The sequence below is a fragment of the Trichosurus vulpecula genome, chromosome 3 (genome assembly GCF_011100635.1).
Source record: "Trichosurus vulpecula isolate mTriVul1 chromosome 3, mTriVul1.pri, whole genome shotgun sequence".
NCBI classification, from domain to species: domain Eukaryota; kingdom Metazoa; phylum Chordata; class Mammalia; order Diprotodontia; family Phalangeridae; genus Trichosurus; species Trichosurus vulpecula.
This window is the reverse complement of record NC_050575.1, coordinates 206,987,496-207,006,068: the sequence shown is the minus strand read 5'-3', so window position 1 is coordinate 207,006,068 and position 18,573 is coordinate 206,987,496. Positions and strand designations below refer to the sequence as shown.

The window sequence follows — 18,573 nt, the reverse complement described above, 5'->3', positions numbered from 1 at the left end:
CATAGCAAAATAAGTGACAGGAGTGTTCTCTCCCCCTGCCCATAAAAAAATGGGAAACACTTTCCCACAGATTACCAAATGACCGATGGGAGAGGGGACACATCCAAGGAACATGCCACACTAAGTAACATACACATAGAAGGACACTCAGAAATGTGGCCAGGGAGTATGTATTGCTGGCTAGTTCGTGCTGCTGATGCTGCAGAGATGCAGAAGTCCTGGAGGCATGTCATTGCACTGTCCTCTTTGGGGTATCTCCAGTCAGCTACTCTCCTTAAGGCGTCTCCTTCTTTGGGGGACATCTTCCCTGAGTTGATGCTGCTCTCTGATGCCACCTGCTGATGTTCAGTTATATTGTGGCTTCCCCAGGGGAAGGACCCGCCAGCTTTTAAAATGCAGGTTTTAATTTCAGAGAAATCTTAGGGGTATAGACTTCAGCTGGCTAGTTCAAGAAGCCCATAAGCATCTTAATCCATCTTATTTCTATTCTATTTTTATTTTTCTCCTGCTTCCCCTTCAAATCTTTAAATCTAAATGCTTGTTTGACTTCGGGCGAGAAAATCTCCTTGTTACCTTTGGCTGTTAAGGACGAAGACTTTAAGAGGCTAACATAATTATCCTACTCCCCCTCTGCCAACAAAATCGCTACTACACTCCCTACACTTTCTGCACGCCACGAAATGTATATAGAATTAGCTCTGTTACAACTGTTAAATAAAATAACCCTAAACTCTGTTCATTCAACTACAACTTCAATTGGTGGCAATCTACTCTGTTTTCAAAAATTAAATGGAATTTTGACCTTCAGTAGACTGTTATATGACCTCCTGTTTTCAATGTAAGCTTTGTAAAACAAAACTGAATTCTGTGTAACGACAATGACCAAGCTTGGTTCTAGAAAAGGCTCCTCATTTCTGGTGAGTGGGGAAGAGAGGATATGGGTGCAGAACAGTGCAGATACACTCAGGCTTGGTTGGTGTCAGTTTCCCTGAGATGTTTTTTTTTCCTTCCTTTTTTTGTTACAAGTTGTTGTTGCTCGTCCAATGACATCACGAAGGTGATGTCTTGACTTGCACATGAAATGGATATGAGTGGGGTAGAGCTACACACTCTCTCCTCCAAAGTCATCTAAGGCCAGTGGCAAAAGAAAGGATAAGATGACTTGGTGATGGCCCAGGATGCAGTGGGTGACCTTGGTCTTTCTAAATTAAGGTCTTTCCCAGGTCTCAGTTTGTCTGAGGCCACACCTTGTCAATAGGAAGCGGTGAGAGATATTTTCAGAAATCAAGGTGATATAAAGGCAAAAGGTTTAAAATATATTTAGACCTGGCTACAAATATGTGGGCTCTGTACAGACGTTTCTCCTACTTTTTTGGATCAGTCAGTCAATAAGCACTTATTAAGCACCTGGGGATACAAAGAAAAGCAAAACAAATGAACAAACCCCTTGCTCCCCAGGAGCTCACCAGTTTGCTAACCAGTCCTTGCTCTCAAGGAGCTCACTGCTTAATGAGGAAGACAACAGGCAAACAACTATACACATCAAGATATATATGGGATAAACTGGGGGTAGATGTTTAAGGGAAGTTTCTAAGACTAAGGAGACTGAGAAAGGCTTTTGCAGAATGTGGAATTTTAGCTAAGACTTGAAGGGAGCTAAAGAAGCTGGGAGGTGGAAATGAGGAAGGAGACAATCCCAGGCATGGGGCAGTCAGTGAAAACCTTCACAATCTGGAGATGGAGTGTCTTGTGTAAGGAACAGCAAGGTGGGGGTGGTGTTACTGGATCTCAATGTACATGGAGGGAGGAAAGGGAGAGAAGACTGGAAAGGCAAGAAGAGGCTAGGTTATGAAGTGCTTTGAATGCCTGAGGGTTTTATATTTGCTCCTGGAGGGAATCGGGAGCCACCGGAGTATTATTAACACTGGAATATTATTATTGAGTAGGTAGAACAACATGGTCAGATCTGAGATTTAGGAAAATGACTTAGGTGACTGAAGGGAGGCTGGACTGGAGTAGAGAGAGACTTTAGAGAGGCAGAGTCGCCAGAAAACTATCCCAATAGGAGGTTATTAGGGCTTGCACCAGAATGTTTCAGCATCAGAAGAGAAAAGGGGGCATGTCTGAAAGATGTCATGAAGGTAGAAAGAATAGGCCTTGACAACTGATCAGATGGGGGCAGGGCAGAGAGATCTGTGCTTGCATTGGTGTAAGGAACTCCAAGAGTGGAAATTCTCTTTACTAATGCAGCCATAACTCATCTGTCATTCACAGTCTTCGAAAACCTCCTGGTACCCTAGTTGATTGACTTACCCAGTAATCACATTCCTAGTATTTGTCTGAAGCAGGCCAGCCCTCTACCTACTACTCCTTGTGCTTAATATGCAAACTTGGGTGCTTTGTAGAAGTGATAAGACAAGAAGCATTGGGTGTAACCTGAACCCCTGTAGGTGAGGAATGGGACCTGAAGGACGTGTTCCAAGAACACCACCCCTGGGTGACATGAGTCAGCCCAATTGTATTAAACATTATAAATAATGACATCAAGGAAAGAAGAGAATAAAAATTCCTGGAAACAAATGAGTGTGGAACCAGGGGTATACAGGTGCAGGAAAAAATCATAGAGTCCTAGGGCAGGTGGGAAGGTAGAGGAGAGAAGTCCCCAGAGTCACAGTCCTGAAAGTGCTTCCAAAGAAAACTGAACTGCTATACCACCTAATGGGGCTTACAATCTCCACCCAGGAAAGCACCATGGGTGCTGCCACATGCGCAGCGTGCCAGTGGGCATGGGAACCTCCATGTTTACTTGCTCAAACAGCCCCTAACTTTCTCTGCAACATCCGTAACAACAGTTATCTTGCCAGCCTCCCCTTGACCTCTGGTGATAGAAGAAGGGGAAAGATATACACTCCACTGAGATGTTATTCCTATACATGAGAACACTGTTGTGATTTGTATAACATAAGCCAATAGAATGATTAGATTCATTTTTCATAAAGTCACTTTGACACAAACTTTTCCTATAATGCTGGACTTGGAGCTAGGAGGACCCGAGTTCAAATCCTGTCTCGGACACCTACTAGCTATGTGACCCTGGGCAAATCACTTTGTCTCTCTTAGCTTCAGTTTCCTCATCTGTAAAAATAAGGATTATAATAATACCTGCCTTGTGGGATTATTGTGAGGATCAAATGCGGTCATATATGTTGATCACATCAATTACTCCACCTAACTTAGCCCTCTGCAAACCTGAAAGCATTGCATAAATGCTAGCTATTAGTTTCCAGTGTAGATGCATGGAAATTAGAGGGTTTTAGAGTCAGAAGGGACCTTAGCTATTATTACCTGTTCTCCCATATCCCTCAACTTACCCCATTTTGGTAGCTCTTAGTTTCTGGAGCACTGTGATCAGTTGCTCTGATGTTTGTGTGTGTTGAAGGTTAGCTTTGTTCTCAATGAGCATAACTGCTCCCCATCCCCACCCCCACCCCCAAAAAGGAAAATATAAAATAAATTCAGGCCATCCACGTCAGGTTTAGTTTATTGAGTTAGTTGTTCAAGGAGGGAGGTATCTCCCTACAGCAGCAAAGTACAGGTGTTAACAGTGTGAGATCTGGAAGTGCAGGCAGATGTGGGGTGTGAAGGGGGCTTGTACTGAACCAAGGTCTCCTTTATGCCCCCGCTTGACCTTGGTGACTAGGTAGCATGCAGGAACCTCTTGGAGAAGCTGCGGGATCGGGATTCTGTCAGCCAAATGGTGGGGGAAACTCCACTCACACGATTTGATTTTCTCTGAGAAAAAGAGGGAGAGGAAAAATGTTCCTTGAGACAGTATTGATGAGTTCTCAGACAGCCCTGCAGATAACTAACTTCCTTTAACTGAGGAGGAACAAGTGAGTTCCCCTAGGCGAGATAGGGTTCCACTAACTGGGAAAGTGCTAAGCAACTTACAGCACAAGAAATAGTGGAATATTAGTGCACCCGAAGAATGGATCAATAGGAAGAATTCAGGGACACACGGGAGACTCACATATGAGCTGCTACGGAGTGAACTAAGTGACAGACGCAATGATTCCAAAACCCCAGCTGAACACTAGGTAATTAGAATGGCCAAGCCTGGCCTGGGAGAAAAGATGAGAAAATGCACTTAACTGTCCTTCTTTGCAGGTATATAATATTGCGCATGTTTTTAGGCTTATTGATGGGTCTATTGGTTTTTACTAACCTTCCTTTCCACCCCCACCCCACCCCCACCTTTTATACCCTATTCTTTGCTACAGGAGATGACTTTCTGGGGGGAGTTGGGGTGTGGGAATAATTCATCTGGAAGTGAAGGTAATGTAAACATTAATATATAGTATTATTAATAAAACATTTTAAAGAAAAATACATTAAAAAAGGAAAGTCTCTTTATGACTTTAGCTAGCAAGTAAAAGGGAAAAGGATGGTAAATTTTTCTTGGTTTCTAGATTGCGCTAAGGGACCTCCACAGAACAGCAAATCTCATAAATGGTGGTACCCCACTTTTGTCTGAGATGGCATGGTGGAGAGGAAAGGGCACTGGATTCAGAATCAGAGGTCCTGAGTCCAAATCTCAGTACTTACTACCTGTCTTGCCTTGGGCAAGTCACTCTTTGATCCTGTTTCCTCATCTCTAAAATTAAGGGATGGGACGAAGTGACCTCTTTCAACTCTAAATATATGGTGCTATGATCCAGGCTAACAACAGGCCATCAATGGCCACAGGAATGGTACCCTCTGACCACTTGACTCACAGATTCTTCTTTTTGTATTGCTTAAGGGCTTCATCCGCCACTATCTCCATGAACTTGGGGTCATCCCAGGAGATTTCCGCAGGCACAGTCAGCGTGATTGGTTCGGAGTCAAAGAGCTGCACAACCACTTCTGTGTCAGAGGGTTTGGACGGGTCCTCTGGGTTTGAAGATCTGGAGTACACCTAGGGAGAGGGAGAGTCCAAGGGAGAGCATTGGAAGCTTTTCATTTCTAAGGACAGAAGGATTTCCTGGAAGATCTCAGATCTAAAATGGGCCTTAGAGGTTGTCTGGTCCAGCCTCTACTGAAAGTATAAACTTGCTCTGCAACCTCCATGACAGCAGTTTTCTAACAAGGCTCTCCTTGACCTCTGGTGATAGGAGAAGGGGGGAAGAAAATAAGCATTGATAGTGTACCTACTATGTGCCAAGCACTGAGCTGAGCACTGGACAGATATCATCTCATGTGCTAACTCTCTACCTCCTGAAGCACCTCCTTTCATTTTGGGGGCAGCTCTAATCATTCAGAAGCTCTTTCTTTCATTGAGTCAAAAATCTGCCTTCCTCAATAATTTCCAGCCTCTGGTCCTCTAGGACTAAGCAGAGTAAGTCTCTTCCAAATTTAGCAGCACTTCAAATACTTAAAGACAGTAATCAAGCCCCTATGAAAACATTTAGGTAATTAGATGAAGAGGTGACTGGCATGAAGGGCTTGGAGTCAGGCAGACCTGAGTTCCAACACTGCCTCAGATGTTCCATACCTGTGTGACTCCAGGCAAGTCACTTAACCTCTCTGTGCCCCAGGGTTATTTTGGGGATCAAATGAGTAAGCATATTTAATAATCAATTATTGAATTAGAAAAAGGATTTTTTCAGATGCCTGTAGGTTGTTCAGTCTCTGAAGGACATTGTTAATGGATGATATTGCCCAAATCCCAAGGTACATGCCTTTCAATCCTAGGTGGGAGACTCCACTCAACTAGAGAACTTTTCAAAGAATTTAATCTAATCTGGGCAAAATCCAGCCCATTGTGTTCTAGCCAGACAGGTCTGAGTGATCAAAGTCACATCCTCCATGCCCTCATTAGAATATAGGTCCACCTCTCACTATAATATTCATTCTTTCATTACTTGTGAACCAATCAGAGTCAAATGCCACCCTGAGGAATACCCCTCTTCCAAGGGCATATAAGCATTGAGTGGGTTCTATGAGGGGTCTTGGCCATTTGAGAGTGCCACTGACCTCTTTTTATTAATTATCTGTTAGCATGATTAATAAAATGAATAATTACCCAGAAATTGTCTCTCGAACTCTTTAAACATAACAATATATAAAGCATTTTGCAAACCTTAAAATATTATGTAAATGCTAGCTATAATAATCAATATCAATAATTATATCTAATTATATTATATAAAATATGTCTAATAATTATACCTATATCATTAATTAGATAGTGTGCTTGTAAAAAAATAAGATCTTAGAGTGGTATCATAGATAACAGTCAGCTTTGGAATCAGAAGGAACTGGCTTCAAGTCCTGCCATATTGACTGTGTAATCCTGGTAAGTCACAGAACCTCTCAGCTTTGAGCCCTCTCCACCATCTTAACTGTCCTTCTCTGGACTCATTTCAGGTTGTCAGTGGCCCTCATGAAGGATGGCCCCAGGAGTGAAGCCAATGCTCCAGACTAGGTAGACTGAGGCAATTATTCAATGCATTGCTCTTCATCCCTCTCTAGGGTGCACTCCTGACTCATCTCCACAGGACTTTCTCTACTAAGCCATAGAAACCTCTTAACCCTAGAAGCTCATTCACTCCACTCCTGATCTACATCTCATGTTGGAGTCAGCAAGACTCATCTTCCTGAGTTCAAATACACTTATTCAGATACTTATTAGCTGTGTGACCCTGGGCAAGTCACTTAACCCTGTCTGCCTTGGTTTCCTCATCTGTAAAATGAGCTGGAGAAGGAAATGGCAAACCATTCCAATATCTTTGCCAAGAAAACCCCAAATGAGATTGTAAAGAGTTGGACACAACTGAAATGACCAAACAACAACAACACAACAACAGCAACTGTGCTGACTGACCATTGCAAGTTCTCCTAAGGGCCCCTAGCATCAGCACAGGAAATATATTTTATACCAGAAAATCCTCCATCCCCCATTCCCACCCGCTATCTGATTGAGGTTCAGAAAAATCTAGAGAGGGGGATAGGGTGGATCACAGTCTTATGAAAGGCTTAAAATATTCATCCTTTTCATTTGAGGAAACCAAAGCTGAAGAAAAAGGATCGAATTCTATTAAATTGACAAAACTATGACTAGGATGAACCTGGCCTTATTTACCAAATCCTAAAACCAAGGTGGTACCACCTGGAAATTGGAAAGAAACACATTTTGGATGACCCCAGCTCTGTCACTTGCTCCATATGTGACCTTGGGTAGATCAATTAAACTCCTGAGTAAATTCCTGGGCCTCAGTTTCCTCACCTGTTAAAAAATGAGGGCATTGAACTAAAAGACTTTGAGCTCAAAATCTTAGCATGATATTTAATCACTATTGACCTAGAACTGGAAGAGATCTCAGTGCAACCCCCTCATTTTACAGTGGAGGAAGTATAATCCCATGACAAATCTCAGGAAGCCCATAGCAATCTGTAAGTTTTGAAGCAGGTTGACTATAGAAAGAACATCACAAAAGGTTCTACTAAATAACCCAAATGAGCTCTCAGGAAAAAATAAATACTTGAGAAATATCCCCAAACTTTTAAGATTGTCATTAAAAACAATAAGAAGAAAAAGAAAAAAAAACACCTCTGCCCTTCTCCATCCTGGGCTGGGTGGAATACTGTCAGTTCTGAGCCATTGAAACATCCACTTAGAGACATCTCCCAAGCCAGTGGGAACTCTGGCTATTACAGATGTACCAATCAGCATATTGGAGAAATAGACAAAAATAGGGAGAACTCATCTAGTCTGAGGACACAAGGCTAGGACATGTGGCAAACACTTTATCTGTTTCATTTGCTCACGGAGAAGGAACTTACAGTGGAGACCTGGAGATAGTCACCGTTCTTGCTCTGGGTGAGGTTGGCCAGCCGGGACACCCAGCCAAACTGCTGGTTCAGTTGGTCCAGGAGGGAGGAGGTGTTCAGCATCTTCAGCTGGTACATCTGGAGGAGGTCTTCATACTCTCTGTCAAATTTTTCTACTATCCGAAGAGCATCTTCATACTTCTCCCTCAGCTGGCTCTGATTCGGGTCTGTGTCGGAGCAGTCTTTCCGCAGTGAAGAGAAAGGTACAGAACAGAGACATGAGGTGAATAGATGAGAATTCAGACTTGGGCCTCCATGGAACCAGAGGTCGGTTTGGGGGATTCAAGCTAGGAAGGATGATTTAGTGGCAAGAGCACTGGATTTCAAAAGACCAGGGGTTGAGCTCTGATCCCGATGTTTACCAATTGTAGGACTCCAAGCAAATCAATGACCCTCTTAGTCTCCTTGTCTTCATTTGTAAAATGATAATACCCGCACTACCTACCGCACAGGGTTCTTGTGTGGAAAGCACTTTGTAAGCTGTGCTCACGTATACGGGAACTATCACTGTCATTATTTTCATTACTATGCATTACTCGCTCCTTCAGCAGCTAGGTGGTCCAGCGGATAGAGCACCAGGCTTGGAATCAGGAAAACTCCTATTCATGACCCTGTGCTAGTTGCTTAACTTTGTTTGCCTCAGTTTCCTCATCTGTAAAATGAGCTGGAGAAGGAGATGACAAACCCCTCCAGTGCCCTTGCAAAGAAAACCTCAAATGGGGTCAGGAAGAGTCAGATTCAATAACAGCTACATTTTACTTCTTATTGAAAAGTCCCGGAAATTGCCTGAAAATTGGCTATTCTCTCTAGTCTCTTGAGTTTATACAAATGGTCCTGTGTTTTTTTCCACACTTGATCTTTGGGCATCAGAATCAGGGATTGGTTTTCCTACTTAGGTTAGCCATAGGCTAGTCCTTCAGAGGCAATACAGCAGCAAAAAGCGTGCAGGATATTCTATTCTTGCACTCATCAGTTGGTGTCCTTTGTCTATTCCCCTTTGATGAGTAACAAAATATGCCAGGAGAGTGATAAGAAGGATATGGATTTCAAGCACTCTGCTACCAGTGAATGTGAGCTCCTGGCTAGTGATGTCTTGGGGAGAGAATCACCATAAAACTCTGTTTTATGAGGGTGCCATTTTGTTCCATGGTGTCTTAAACTACTCAGAACAATAAAATACTTTGGATCCTTTTATTAAACCTCTGGCAAGAAACTAGGTTTTAAAAAAAATGTTTTCTAAAGCCTGTTGGGAGTTATTAAGCTAAGTTTTTGTTTTGGTAGAGAAAGGAAATGAAGCAAACTCAGGGTAGTTGAGAATGCTGCCAAGAGCAGGGGCTGATTCCCCTCATAAAAAGGTAATGCTTTCTACTGAAAAGGAACTAAAGAGATATTTTTTTAAAAAATCGCAGAGGCTACAAAGAGCTATGCCAAAGAAACAAATTAATAGCATTTTTGGTATAATATACAGTATCATTTATCTCTAAAAACACCATGTTGTTGAGTCACTTCAGTCATGTCTGATTTTTCAAGATCCCATTTGGGGTTTTCTTGGCAAAGATATTGGAGTGGCTTGCCATTTCCTTCTTCAGCTTATTTTACATATGAGGAAACTGAGGCAAATGGTATCAAGTGACTTGCCCAGGGTCACACAGCTAGTAGTAGCTGAGGCTGGATTTGAACTCAGGTCCTCCTGTCTCCAGGGCTGGTGCTTTATTCACTACACCACCTGGCTGCCCTTAAAAAATAAACAAACCAAAAACCCCATATATGTGAGAAAATGAAATTCTTTCCTTGAAGCAACAATTTAGTTAATTAGTGATTGATAACAGTTGAATTAGTTGGCAAAAGCCTTTGCCTGGGTGTTTGTATGTCTTTAAATCTTACTCGAACATATATCACTTTCTTATCTTTCAGTTCTACCAGGAGTTGTAATTTCAACAGTGTAGGGACTTCTCCCACCCATGAGGACTACAATCTCTTCACATTTTTACTCCCTGTAAAAACAGAAAGGCCAAAGACCTCTCACTGGATGGTCTTCATGAGCTATTATGGCAAAAAAAAAAAAATTCACTACCCAGTGACGAACCTTTTTCTGGCGATGAGCCACTTCAAAATGAATTAGGTTGGTCCTTTAACAGCAGACACAGTTCATTCCTAGGTCCACACTCAAATGTTTCCAGCAACCTCAAGGCTCTCCCCACTCTTCCTCCCCACCCCCCATTCACCTCATGCCAACTACTAGAATTGCAGGTGTGAAATCTAAGAGTAACCTGTTACAATGGGGCTAATTGTGCAGAACCTAAACCAGTGAAGCCACGTCAGTCACTGAACTGACAGACCTTGGAAAAGCCTTGGGCACCACTGAAAAGACTACTGTTTCAGGATTATCCACACAATGGGAAGAGGAAGAAAAGCAAGTTTCTAGATTCCTGGTGGACTTCACAGCACCCATGAAGGGAAAGATATTTCTTTTGCCTTTACAAAGAAAACAGTGGTAAAGTACTGAGATGTTATTTAAAGTGGCATTCTGACCCTAGAAGCCAATGGTTGTCAAACCTTCTTATTATCGTTCTATGCTTTCTGCATCTGGAAAGGAGAGAGAAAAATAGAACATGCTCTCTGTCCTTACCTCATAAAATCTCAAGTTTTGCTTTGTTAGGATCCCCATGCCAAGACCACCTCTCTCTTTCTACTCCTCTCTATTTACTATTAGAAGACACCCTATTTTCCAGAGCTAAGGTCCAGCAAATAAGCCGTGCCCCGAGCCTGGCATAACAACAATCCTTTGCGCTCAGCCTCTGGATGATCTCAGCCACAGCAAAATCATGGAATCGTTTCATACCAGCACCAGGTGGCCCCTGAGCTTGAACAAGCAGTGGTAGTACCCATGTTCTGGTCATGAAGTTCTGCTACAACTCAAACTTGTCTCATTGTTGCTGTCACCCCTCACTATCAGGGTTACAGCCCACTGAATAGAGATTGCAAGTATTGAGATTTGCCCACACTACAGTGGGTCTCCTAAGAGAGGGGACCCTGGCAAATATGTCTAGTTTCCCTCCTTCGTCAGAACAAAGAAAGCTTTTTTGCTTATGACCACTGTTCTTTCTTTGGTTTTATTTTTGTTTTATTTTATGTTTTAGAGTTAACTATGGTTTTGATGACCTATGTGAGCTCTTTGGTATTTTTAGAGTTAGCAGCAGTTGCAGAGCTTCTGTGGCTCTTTGGTCATTTGTTATTAGGGTTGATAGAGTCAAAGTCTAGTTTAAGTATTACTGAGGGCCTTCCTAATCCACCAGGTTACTTTTCATATGCTTTCCATCTACTTATCTGTGTACATGCCGTATCTCCCAAGTAGAATGGAAGTTCCTTGGGGGCAGAAAGGAAGCTTGAACCAAAGCAGCGTGTGGAGCAGGGAGCCCAGTGCTTGGGCTGAACCACTGCCTTCAAAGGAACAAACTGCCTGCTTGTTTCGAAGCCCTAACAGGTCAGCCCAGGGCCCCACCTCAACAGCAGGTTCATATAAAACTGTGACATAATGCAGAGACACTAAAAGTAAAAAGGTGTGGGTCTGGGTAAACAAACAGGGTTGATGGTGAATGATCATAGGATTGTAAATTTAAAGCTGGTAGAGACCTTAGAAGTCATCTTGTCCAATGCCCTCTCATTTTACAGATATGGAGACCAAGGCCCAGTTAGGTTAAGTGACTTATCCAAGGTCACACAGGAAGTAAATGACAGAGCTGGGCTTTGAATCTAGGTCTTCTGGTTCTAAATTCAGTGTTCTTTCCATGGTACTACTGGTATGGTGAATGGTATCAAAGGATACATATGCTCTTTGAGCAATTAGTCATTATGAATAATGTTGTACCCATGAAAAATACTTTCCCCATGCTTCCTTACCTACTGACAAAATCTCCCGGCACTTCTCACATTGATCCTTCATCTTCAAGCATCCTGCTGAGTTGCGGCGGATCTCCCGGCATACCATGCGATCATTAGTGCCATTGTCTAGGGACAAAGGAAGAAGAAAATTGCATCTTGTCACTGTTTGACTGTTGGTCAGCCATCAGAGGAAAGACTGTTCCTATCGTCCATATATATCCTTCTCCTCTGAAAACACATTTCTTCATTCCTACTTCTCTTCCTTACCTCCTCACCTTTCTAACCCAATGTTTTGTACAAATATAGAGACTGAAGTTTATAGGAAGAAACAAAATTGGTAACTAAAGCATCATTCTTCTAGGATAGAAACATAAGATTATAGAGCTTGAAGGCATCTTTGAAATCATTAAGGAACATATTCAAATACAGAGGCTACTTTCTCTTCACTCATTTAATTTATTCATATCCACTGGTGTTGCCTTGGAGGCTAGCCAAAAACCCAACTAGGAAAGGAATCAGATATTCAGTTCTGTATTAAGTACCTACTATGTGCCAGGCACTGTGCTGTATGTGAGGGATTGTGGTTGTGGTTTGTCCTTCGTTCTCGAAGAGGACCATGGCATCAGGGGAATGATGACATGACTCGCAGTTGATTTTGATTTGGGTGACGGAGGGCTGTGCAAGGTCACCAGCCTCACTTTCTCCTCCAGAGCCATCTGGGTCCAAGTGGCCTGATATTGATCAGGACAACTGGAGATGGCCCAGGATACAATGGGAGACCTTGCCCTTTTAGTCTAAAATCTTTTCAGGTTCTCACCTTGAATGAGGCAAAGACCATTCAGTGAACAGGCCTCTTTAAGAAGTGAGTCAAGGGATGGCCTCTTTAATAAAAACAAAAATCAAATTTGGAGGGTAAGACCCTCATGGTTTCTGGCCAAAAGAGAAACAGTTACTATTTACATTCACTCTGAGTTAGGAGAGCCCAAAAAATAACCATTAAATGATGTTTAGGCAGGGATCATTGTCCAAACCACAGGATCCAGAGTAAATTGGGTTTAAGGCTAGGTCTTTGAGAAAGAAATAATCCTTGATTTTAAGGCATTTCCATTCATGATAACCAGCAAAGTGGAAACCAGTACAGAACCCCAGCTTTCCCTCACCTTTAACCTCCAGCTCCAGAAAAGGGGAATCACTACAATTAAGCTGGGGAAGGAGACAGGAAATCTGTCTAACTGTCAAGGTCCAAGAAAAATCCAGGGCTCTGGCATTGGGGAAACTAGAACAGGGTTACGTGGGCAAAGAAAGCTGGGGACGGTCACAATGCCGGGTGCCCATAGCGCCAGTCTGTCCTCACCCTCTGCTGTTTCCTATCTGTGTGACACTGAGCGGGGCGCTTTATTTCATTTTCTCAGCTTTAAAATAAGGGGGTTGGACTGAGAGGCCTCTGAGGTGCCAGCTGGCTTTAAATCTATGACCTTATCTATTCAGCCCTGCTGGGATTTATAATGGGAATGGTTTGAAGAGAAAGGTATGATGTATCCAAAACTACCGCTGCTGTTGTTATCTCTCCCTAGACACCTAAGTAACCCTGACAGCAGACAAAGCCAAAAGCTTCCATTCTAAGCTCCAAAGAGTCCTGCCCTTCTTGACAATGATACTTTCCTGCCACCCACTGGAAAAGGCTCTCCCAAGGCAGAGCTCTGCCAAACACTTCACCCTGACCAAATTTATTTTGCTTAAAAAATATAGATTCCTGGATCCCTCTCCGACTCTAACAAGTGAGCAGTAGTCTTTGGTACAAAACAGAAAAAAAAAAAGACTATAGATTTAGCATAGGTTCCCAAAATGGGTGGTACCCCCCAGAGGGCACTGGAAAGATGGAAGCAGGGCGGTACTAGCCTCATGAGTAATTGGAGGACACTGAATAAAAATAAGGGGGCTGTGGAAACATAAGGAAAGAAGAGAAGAAAATTTTGAAAAACTGTTCATACATATTTTATCTGTTGTGTAACAGAGTTAGAGTCGCAGTGATTATGTTATTTTCCACATAAACACACAAAATGCAAGTTATAATCAATCAGTGGTCAAGTCTGCCAACGGGTCTTAACAAGCAAGTGTTGGCAGGCAAGTATGTGTATTGTCAGGAAGTCCAGCATGTATCAGCAGGAATACATGCATGTAATGACTTGTATACAATACTATGTGGCTATATGATACAATATTGCATCATCAAAATTTCTATATGGAAAAAACCCCACAAATTTACAATAAATTATTAAATTTAAGATGCGCCATTTCAAAAAATATATTTTATATATTTTTCGAATTGACACAAATTTGTAAAAAAGAATTATTAAAGGGTAAAGAAAGCAGATTTACAGGAGGGCACTGAGTAAATTTTTTTTAAAGGGGGCAGTAAGCCAAATAAGTTTGGGAACTTCTGATTTAGAGCCAGAGGGGAACTTAGGGGCCATTTTACATTCTCGTTGTACAGATAAAGAAACTGAGGTCCCTAAAGGTTAAGTGACTTGCCCAAGGTCACATGAGTGACTGAGGCAATATTTGAAGCTAGGTCCTCTGACTCCAAATCCAGTGTTCTCTTTCTCTGCAGTGGAATCCATTTTAGCTTAACCTCATCACATGGCTTCAGCACAAAAACATGCTTTTGCTGGTGATCTTGTACAGACCTATGTTTTTGGGGGAAAAAAGTATTCTGAACTTAAGCACACACACATGCACAAAGAGCAATTTCCACAAAGCAGAAGACACACGATTCTTGTTGTATCTATTCATGTAGAAATTCTTTCCCCAATTAGAGCTCCTTGAAGGCCAGCATGGTTTTTCCTTTTTCTTTGTAGCCCTAGTGTTCATTACAGTGTCTGGCACGTAGAAAGTACCTAATAAATGCTTGCTGATTGATCAATCCTAGCTCCCTTATCTATAATAAGAATGAGATGATCTCATTTGTTCTGAATACGTAGACATGTGGGTTTTAGGCACAAGGCACTCTAAGTTCCTGGGAAAAATGTTAGGAGCAGGGAAGAAGAGGAGGCGAAGGAAAAGAAAGGAAGGAAGGAAGGAAGGAAGGAAGAAAGGAAGGAAGGAAGGAAGGAAGGAAGGAAGGAAGGAAGGAAGGAAGGAAAGAAAGAAAGAAAGAAAGAAAGAAAGAAAGAAAGAAAGAAAGAAAGAAAGAAAGAAAGAAAGAAAGAAAGGAAGAGAAGGAAGGAAGGAAAAAAAGAAAGAATTAACTAATCTAAGAAAAAAGAATGAATGAATAGTTCTGATTTACTGAGTACCTACCTGAAGAGTGATAGGCGCTGAGATTCCAGTGTTTTTCCCTTTCCATAGCCCTGTGGGCACTCTCTATAAGCCTCTGGGACATTTCAAAGAGGGGCTGGAACAGATGCTGGAAACCTACTGGATGTTGGGAGAAGAATGGTGGAATGTCTCGGACCACCCTCTGCTTCTGGAGAAACCATGGTCTGAATGGGGGCCTTGGAGAGTCGTCGAATACCCCCCTAAAGGGGCTGAGGAGGAAAGGGTGCGGGTTCTCAGGGAACAGGAGGCTGCCCTGGAATAATTCATCAATGTTGTGCTGAACCAAGCTGTAATTCTCTTCCAGGTTCATCAGCCTCCGTTTTTGTTCCTGATCATCTTTCAACAGGGTGTCCATGCGGTCCCCATTTATCCAGATAGAGAAAGGTGAGGACTGGTTCAGGAACTCCTCTAACTGGGAAAGTAAAGAAGCCACACCTGAGTGCCAAACTCCCCTGCATCATTCACTCTTTGTGTCGGAGCTGAGCCAAACTGGGGGTGTAGTTATTCTACAGGCCAAGTGCCGATGGGGGTGAGTGCTAAAGGTATCATTGTAGGGAACGGTTTTTATTTGTTTTAATAAGTATAAAGGAATCTCAGTGGGATTCTAGTTAAAAGTATTTTTAAAAACATCTCCTCCCACCCCCACACTAAAATGCCTTAAGTATTGGGTTTATACTGGATTTGCAAGGGGCTTACGTTTCTTAGAACCAATAAGGTTTATATACCCAAGTATTTTTGTTTATTTCAATTTACTAAAAACTCATCATTTCCATATATTCCCTCATCTATAGCCATTGATAGGCCTTGCTGCTGGGATGACTCATCCAGCTGGGCTTTCCCTTTCACACAATGGGAAACTATATTTGAACGCCAATCACTCCTCAGAATCAGACATAATGAGGAAAGGTTAAAAGTCATCATTTCAGGGGAGGGAACTGGCTATTTTTAAGTAAGAGCAATTTTCTCTCTCGGATCCCACATATGACTTTTTCCTCAATTTTGTTGTCTTGACTCTTGACTCTTATTGGATCTTTTTGGGGTTTTCTTAACAAAAATACTTAAGTGGTTTGCCATTTCCTTCTCCAGTTCATTTTACATATGAGGAAACTGAGGCAAATAGGATTAAGTGACTTGCCTAGGGTCACACAGCTAGTAAGGGTCTGAAGCCAGATTTAATTCAGGAAGATGACTATTCCTGACTCCAGGTCCCACACTTCATCCATCGTACCACCTCTGCCCTCTATATTCCAATGCAATTTTTATGTGTCATAGTTGTCTGTATCTTGTGTTGTATTCAAGGCCTGATGAATTTTAAGTTCCATGAGGGCAAGGATCATGGATTATCTAAATATTTGCTGACGTGTTCAGCAAGGCAGACTCCACGGATCTCTGTATTAGCTCCCAATCAATTGTTGGCTGAAAATAGGCTAGACCATTGGCCTCCATTCCCTAGTCAAAAACAGGCAAACACAGAGCAGAGAAACTGAGAACAGGGAAGCTTTTCAGGTGAGGGAAATGAAGAAGGAAACCTGGGTCTAGAAGTACCTCCCATATACCCCTCACCACCCAAAGATCCAGAAATTCATCACCAATTCTGAAGAGGTAGTTGCCCCCATCCCCATCATTCACTTCAGTCTGGATTTTTTGGGGACAAGAAAAGAGAAAAATAAGAAAAGGGGCTCCACATAGCTTTAAGATAAAAGGGCTATTTTTGGTAATGTGCAAATCCTTGTTGTAGGTAGGTGTTTTTGGCTTTTGGTGGGTTTTTGGTTTTTTATTTTATTTTATTTTTGAAGCACTATCTATCTTAGCTTCTTCTCAGGCTTTAGGGTTTCAAAATCCTATAGAATTCCAATCTAGATCATGGGGAGGAAAGATAGGGAATCATTGGCCTAAAACCAGAACGGGTTTTTTTGGTACTCAGGAAATACTCCATACATTTCCCTGGGCATATCTGCTTGGGTTTGACTCACCAAAGAAGCAATGATCTGTGATTACATCAGTGTAAGCATTCCCTCTAACTGTGCATGACTGCCCATTCCATAAATATGCCATAGGGACAACCACCCAGCCATGCTAGGGACCCTCTCCCATTCTCTTGACATTAACAATTTCACTAAAGCACATGGGCTGTCCATTAGTTACCTCGTGCCCTTATTGAATGACCAGTCCATCTTTCCCATCGCCCCCAGTCGTATATTTTTCTGTGCTTAGCTCACAGAAGGAAACATCTCCTTATTCTTTATCTAGAATGTAGCCAAGTGGATAATAGGTAGGAGTGGTAGACACAGTGGCTACAAAAATAACTTTGGCAAAAAAAGGCAAAGCTATGGAAGCAGCCTTCTCAACAGAAAGAGCCTAGTTTGGAAGTCTTAAGTCTAAGGCTGGCTTAATTAGGAGAATTAGCATCCTAGAAGCTTAGGGTGCTATTATGACCATTTTTCCTAGTTGGACTATGATGTCAGCAGGCCCTTCTGCTTTTGCTTTATTTCTAGCCTGAGTTTACCACTCCTAAAAATAAGAATTTTCAGCCCTCATCAGTTTGGGCTACCAACCACCTACTGGCCTGAGACTCTGGTCAGCTCACGAAGTCCATTTATCTGTGATTCATGGCTACTGCTACCTTAACAAGTCCCCTTTCTTAAGTCCCTGTGGGATAAAGGAGGAGGCTGCTGTTTCCTCACCTGGCGGCCCACAAGGCCCGAGCCACTTCTGCAGACCTTTGTGTAGAACTTCATGCAGGTTTGTTTCAGACAAGGCTTGCACTCCTCCCACAGAGCCAGCATGGTATCGTTGCACACCTCTGGCTTCTCAACCATCTGCTTCTCTAGGTTCTTGGCCTCTCGGATGGCTTCCTAAAGATGAGGCAAAGCAATACCAACAAATCATCCACAGAGCCACTGCATGCTTGATGCCTCAGGCTTATTCCTGATTCTGACATGGGAGTCTGATCACCACCTCATCCCCAAACCTGTGCTTTCATGTCCCCAGAAAAGCCTATGTGGTTCCTTCCTGATGGCTTTCCTTGGAGGAGTACCAAGGTGGCACATGCATCTGATCCCACCCTGTCCTGCTCCCTATGCCCCAACTACAAGGGATATTCAAGCATCTGGATTTTTTTTGCGTTGGTATCACCACAGGTATATAACAGTAATTCTTTCAGCCCCCAAGGAGAGTCAATTCTCATTCTCAGGGAGTAGGGTCCCTCCAGATCATGCTCTGAGAGCCCAGAGCAACTCCATTCCTTTATACTAAACCTGAGCAGGCCCAAGGGAACTATAGCCCCCAAGAATATACACTTTCATGACCCCTGGATAGACAGCCCAGGTCAAGGCTTCCCTTGCCCACCCTCTTGGAGTATTTTTTCATTGGAAGACAAGGGGAAGATAATGAAAATTCCTCCACAGGTCACTAGGAAATGTCAGGAGGGTTCTGGATACTACCTACTACTTGGTACTTTAGTAGAAAGCCTAGAAAAGACATCCATGGATCCCCAAGATC

General features: G+C 42.6%; 1 protein-coding gene across 1 annotated transcript in view; it reads right to left on the bottom strand.

Moving 5' to 3' along the window:
* Positions 1 to 3,514: 3,514 nt before the first annotated feature.
* Positions 3,515 to 18,573, bottom strand: part of CLU (clusterin) — a 34,005-nt gene continuing 18,946 nt past the window's right edge. Inside the window, exons 4-9 of the mRNA XM_036751740.1 lie at positions 17,757 to 17,927; positions 15,055 to 15,484; positions 11,773 to 11,880; positions 7,825 to 8,054; positions 4,776 to 4,957; positions 3,515 to 3,792 (exon numbers count right to left, since the gene is read on the bottom strand). Of these exons, the coding sequence (XP_036607635.1) occupies positions 3,774 to 3,792; positions 4,776 to 4,957; positions 7,825 to 8,054; positions 11,773 to 11,880; positions 15,055 to 15,484; positions 17,757 to 17,927 (1,140 nt within the window). The 3' untranslated portion in view covers positions 3,515 to 3,773. The remainder of the gene's footprint in view (positions 3,793 to 4,775; positions 4,958 to 7,824; positions 8,055 to 11,772; positions 11,881 to 15,054; positions 15,485 to 17,756; positions 17,928 to 18,573) is intronic.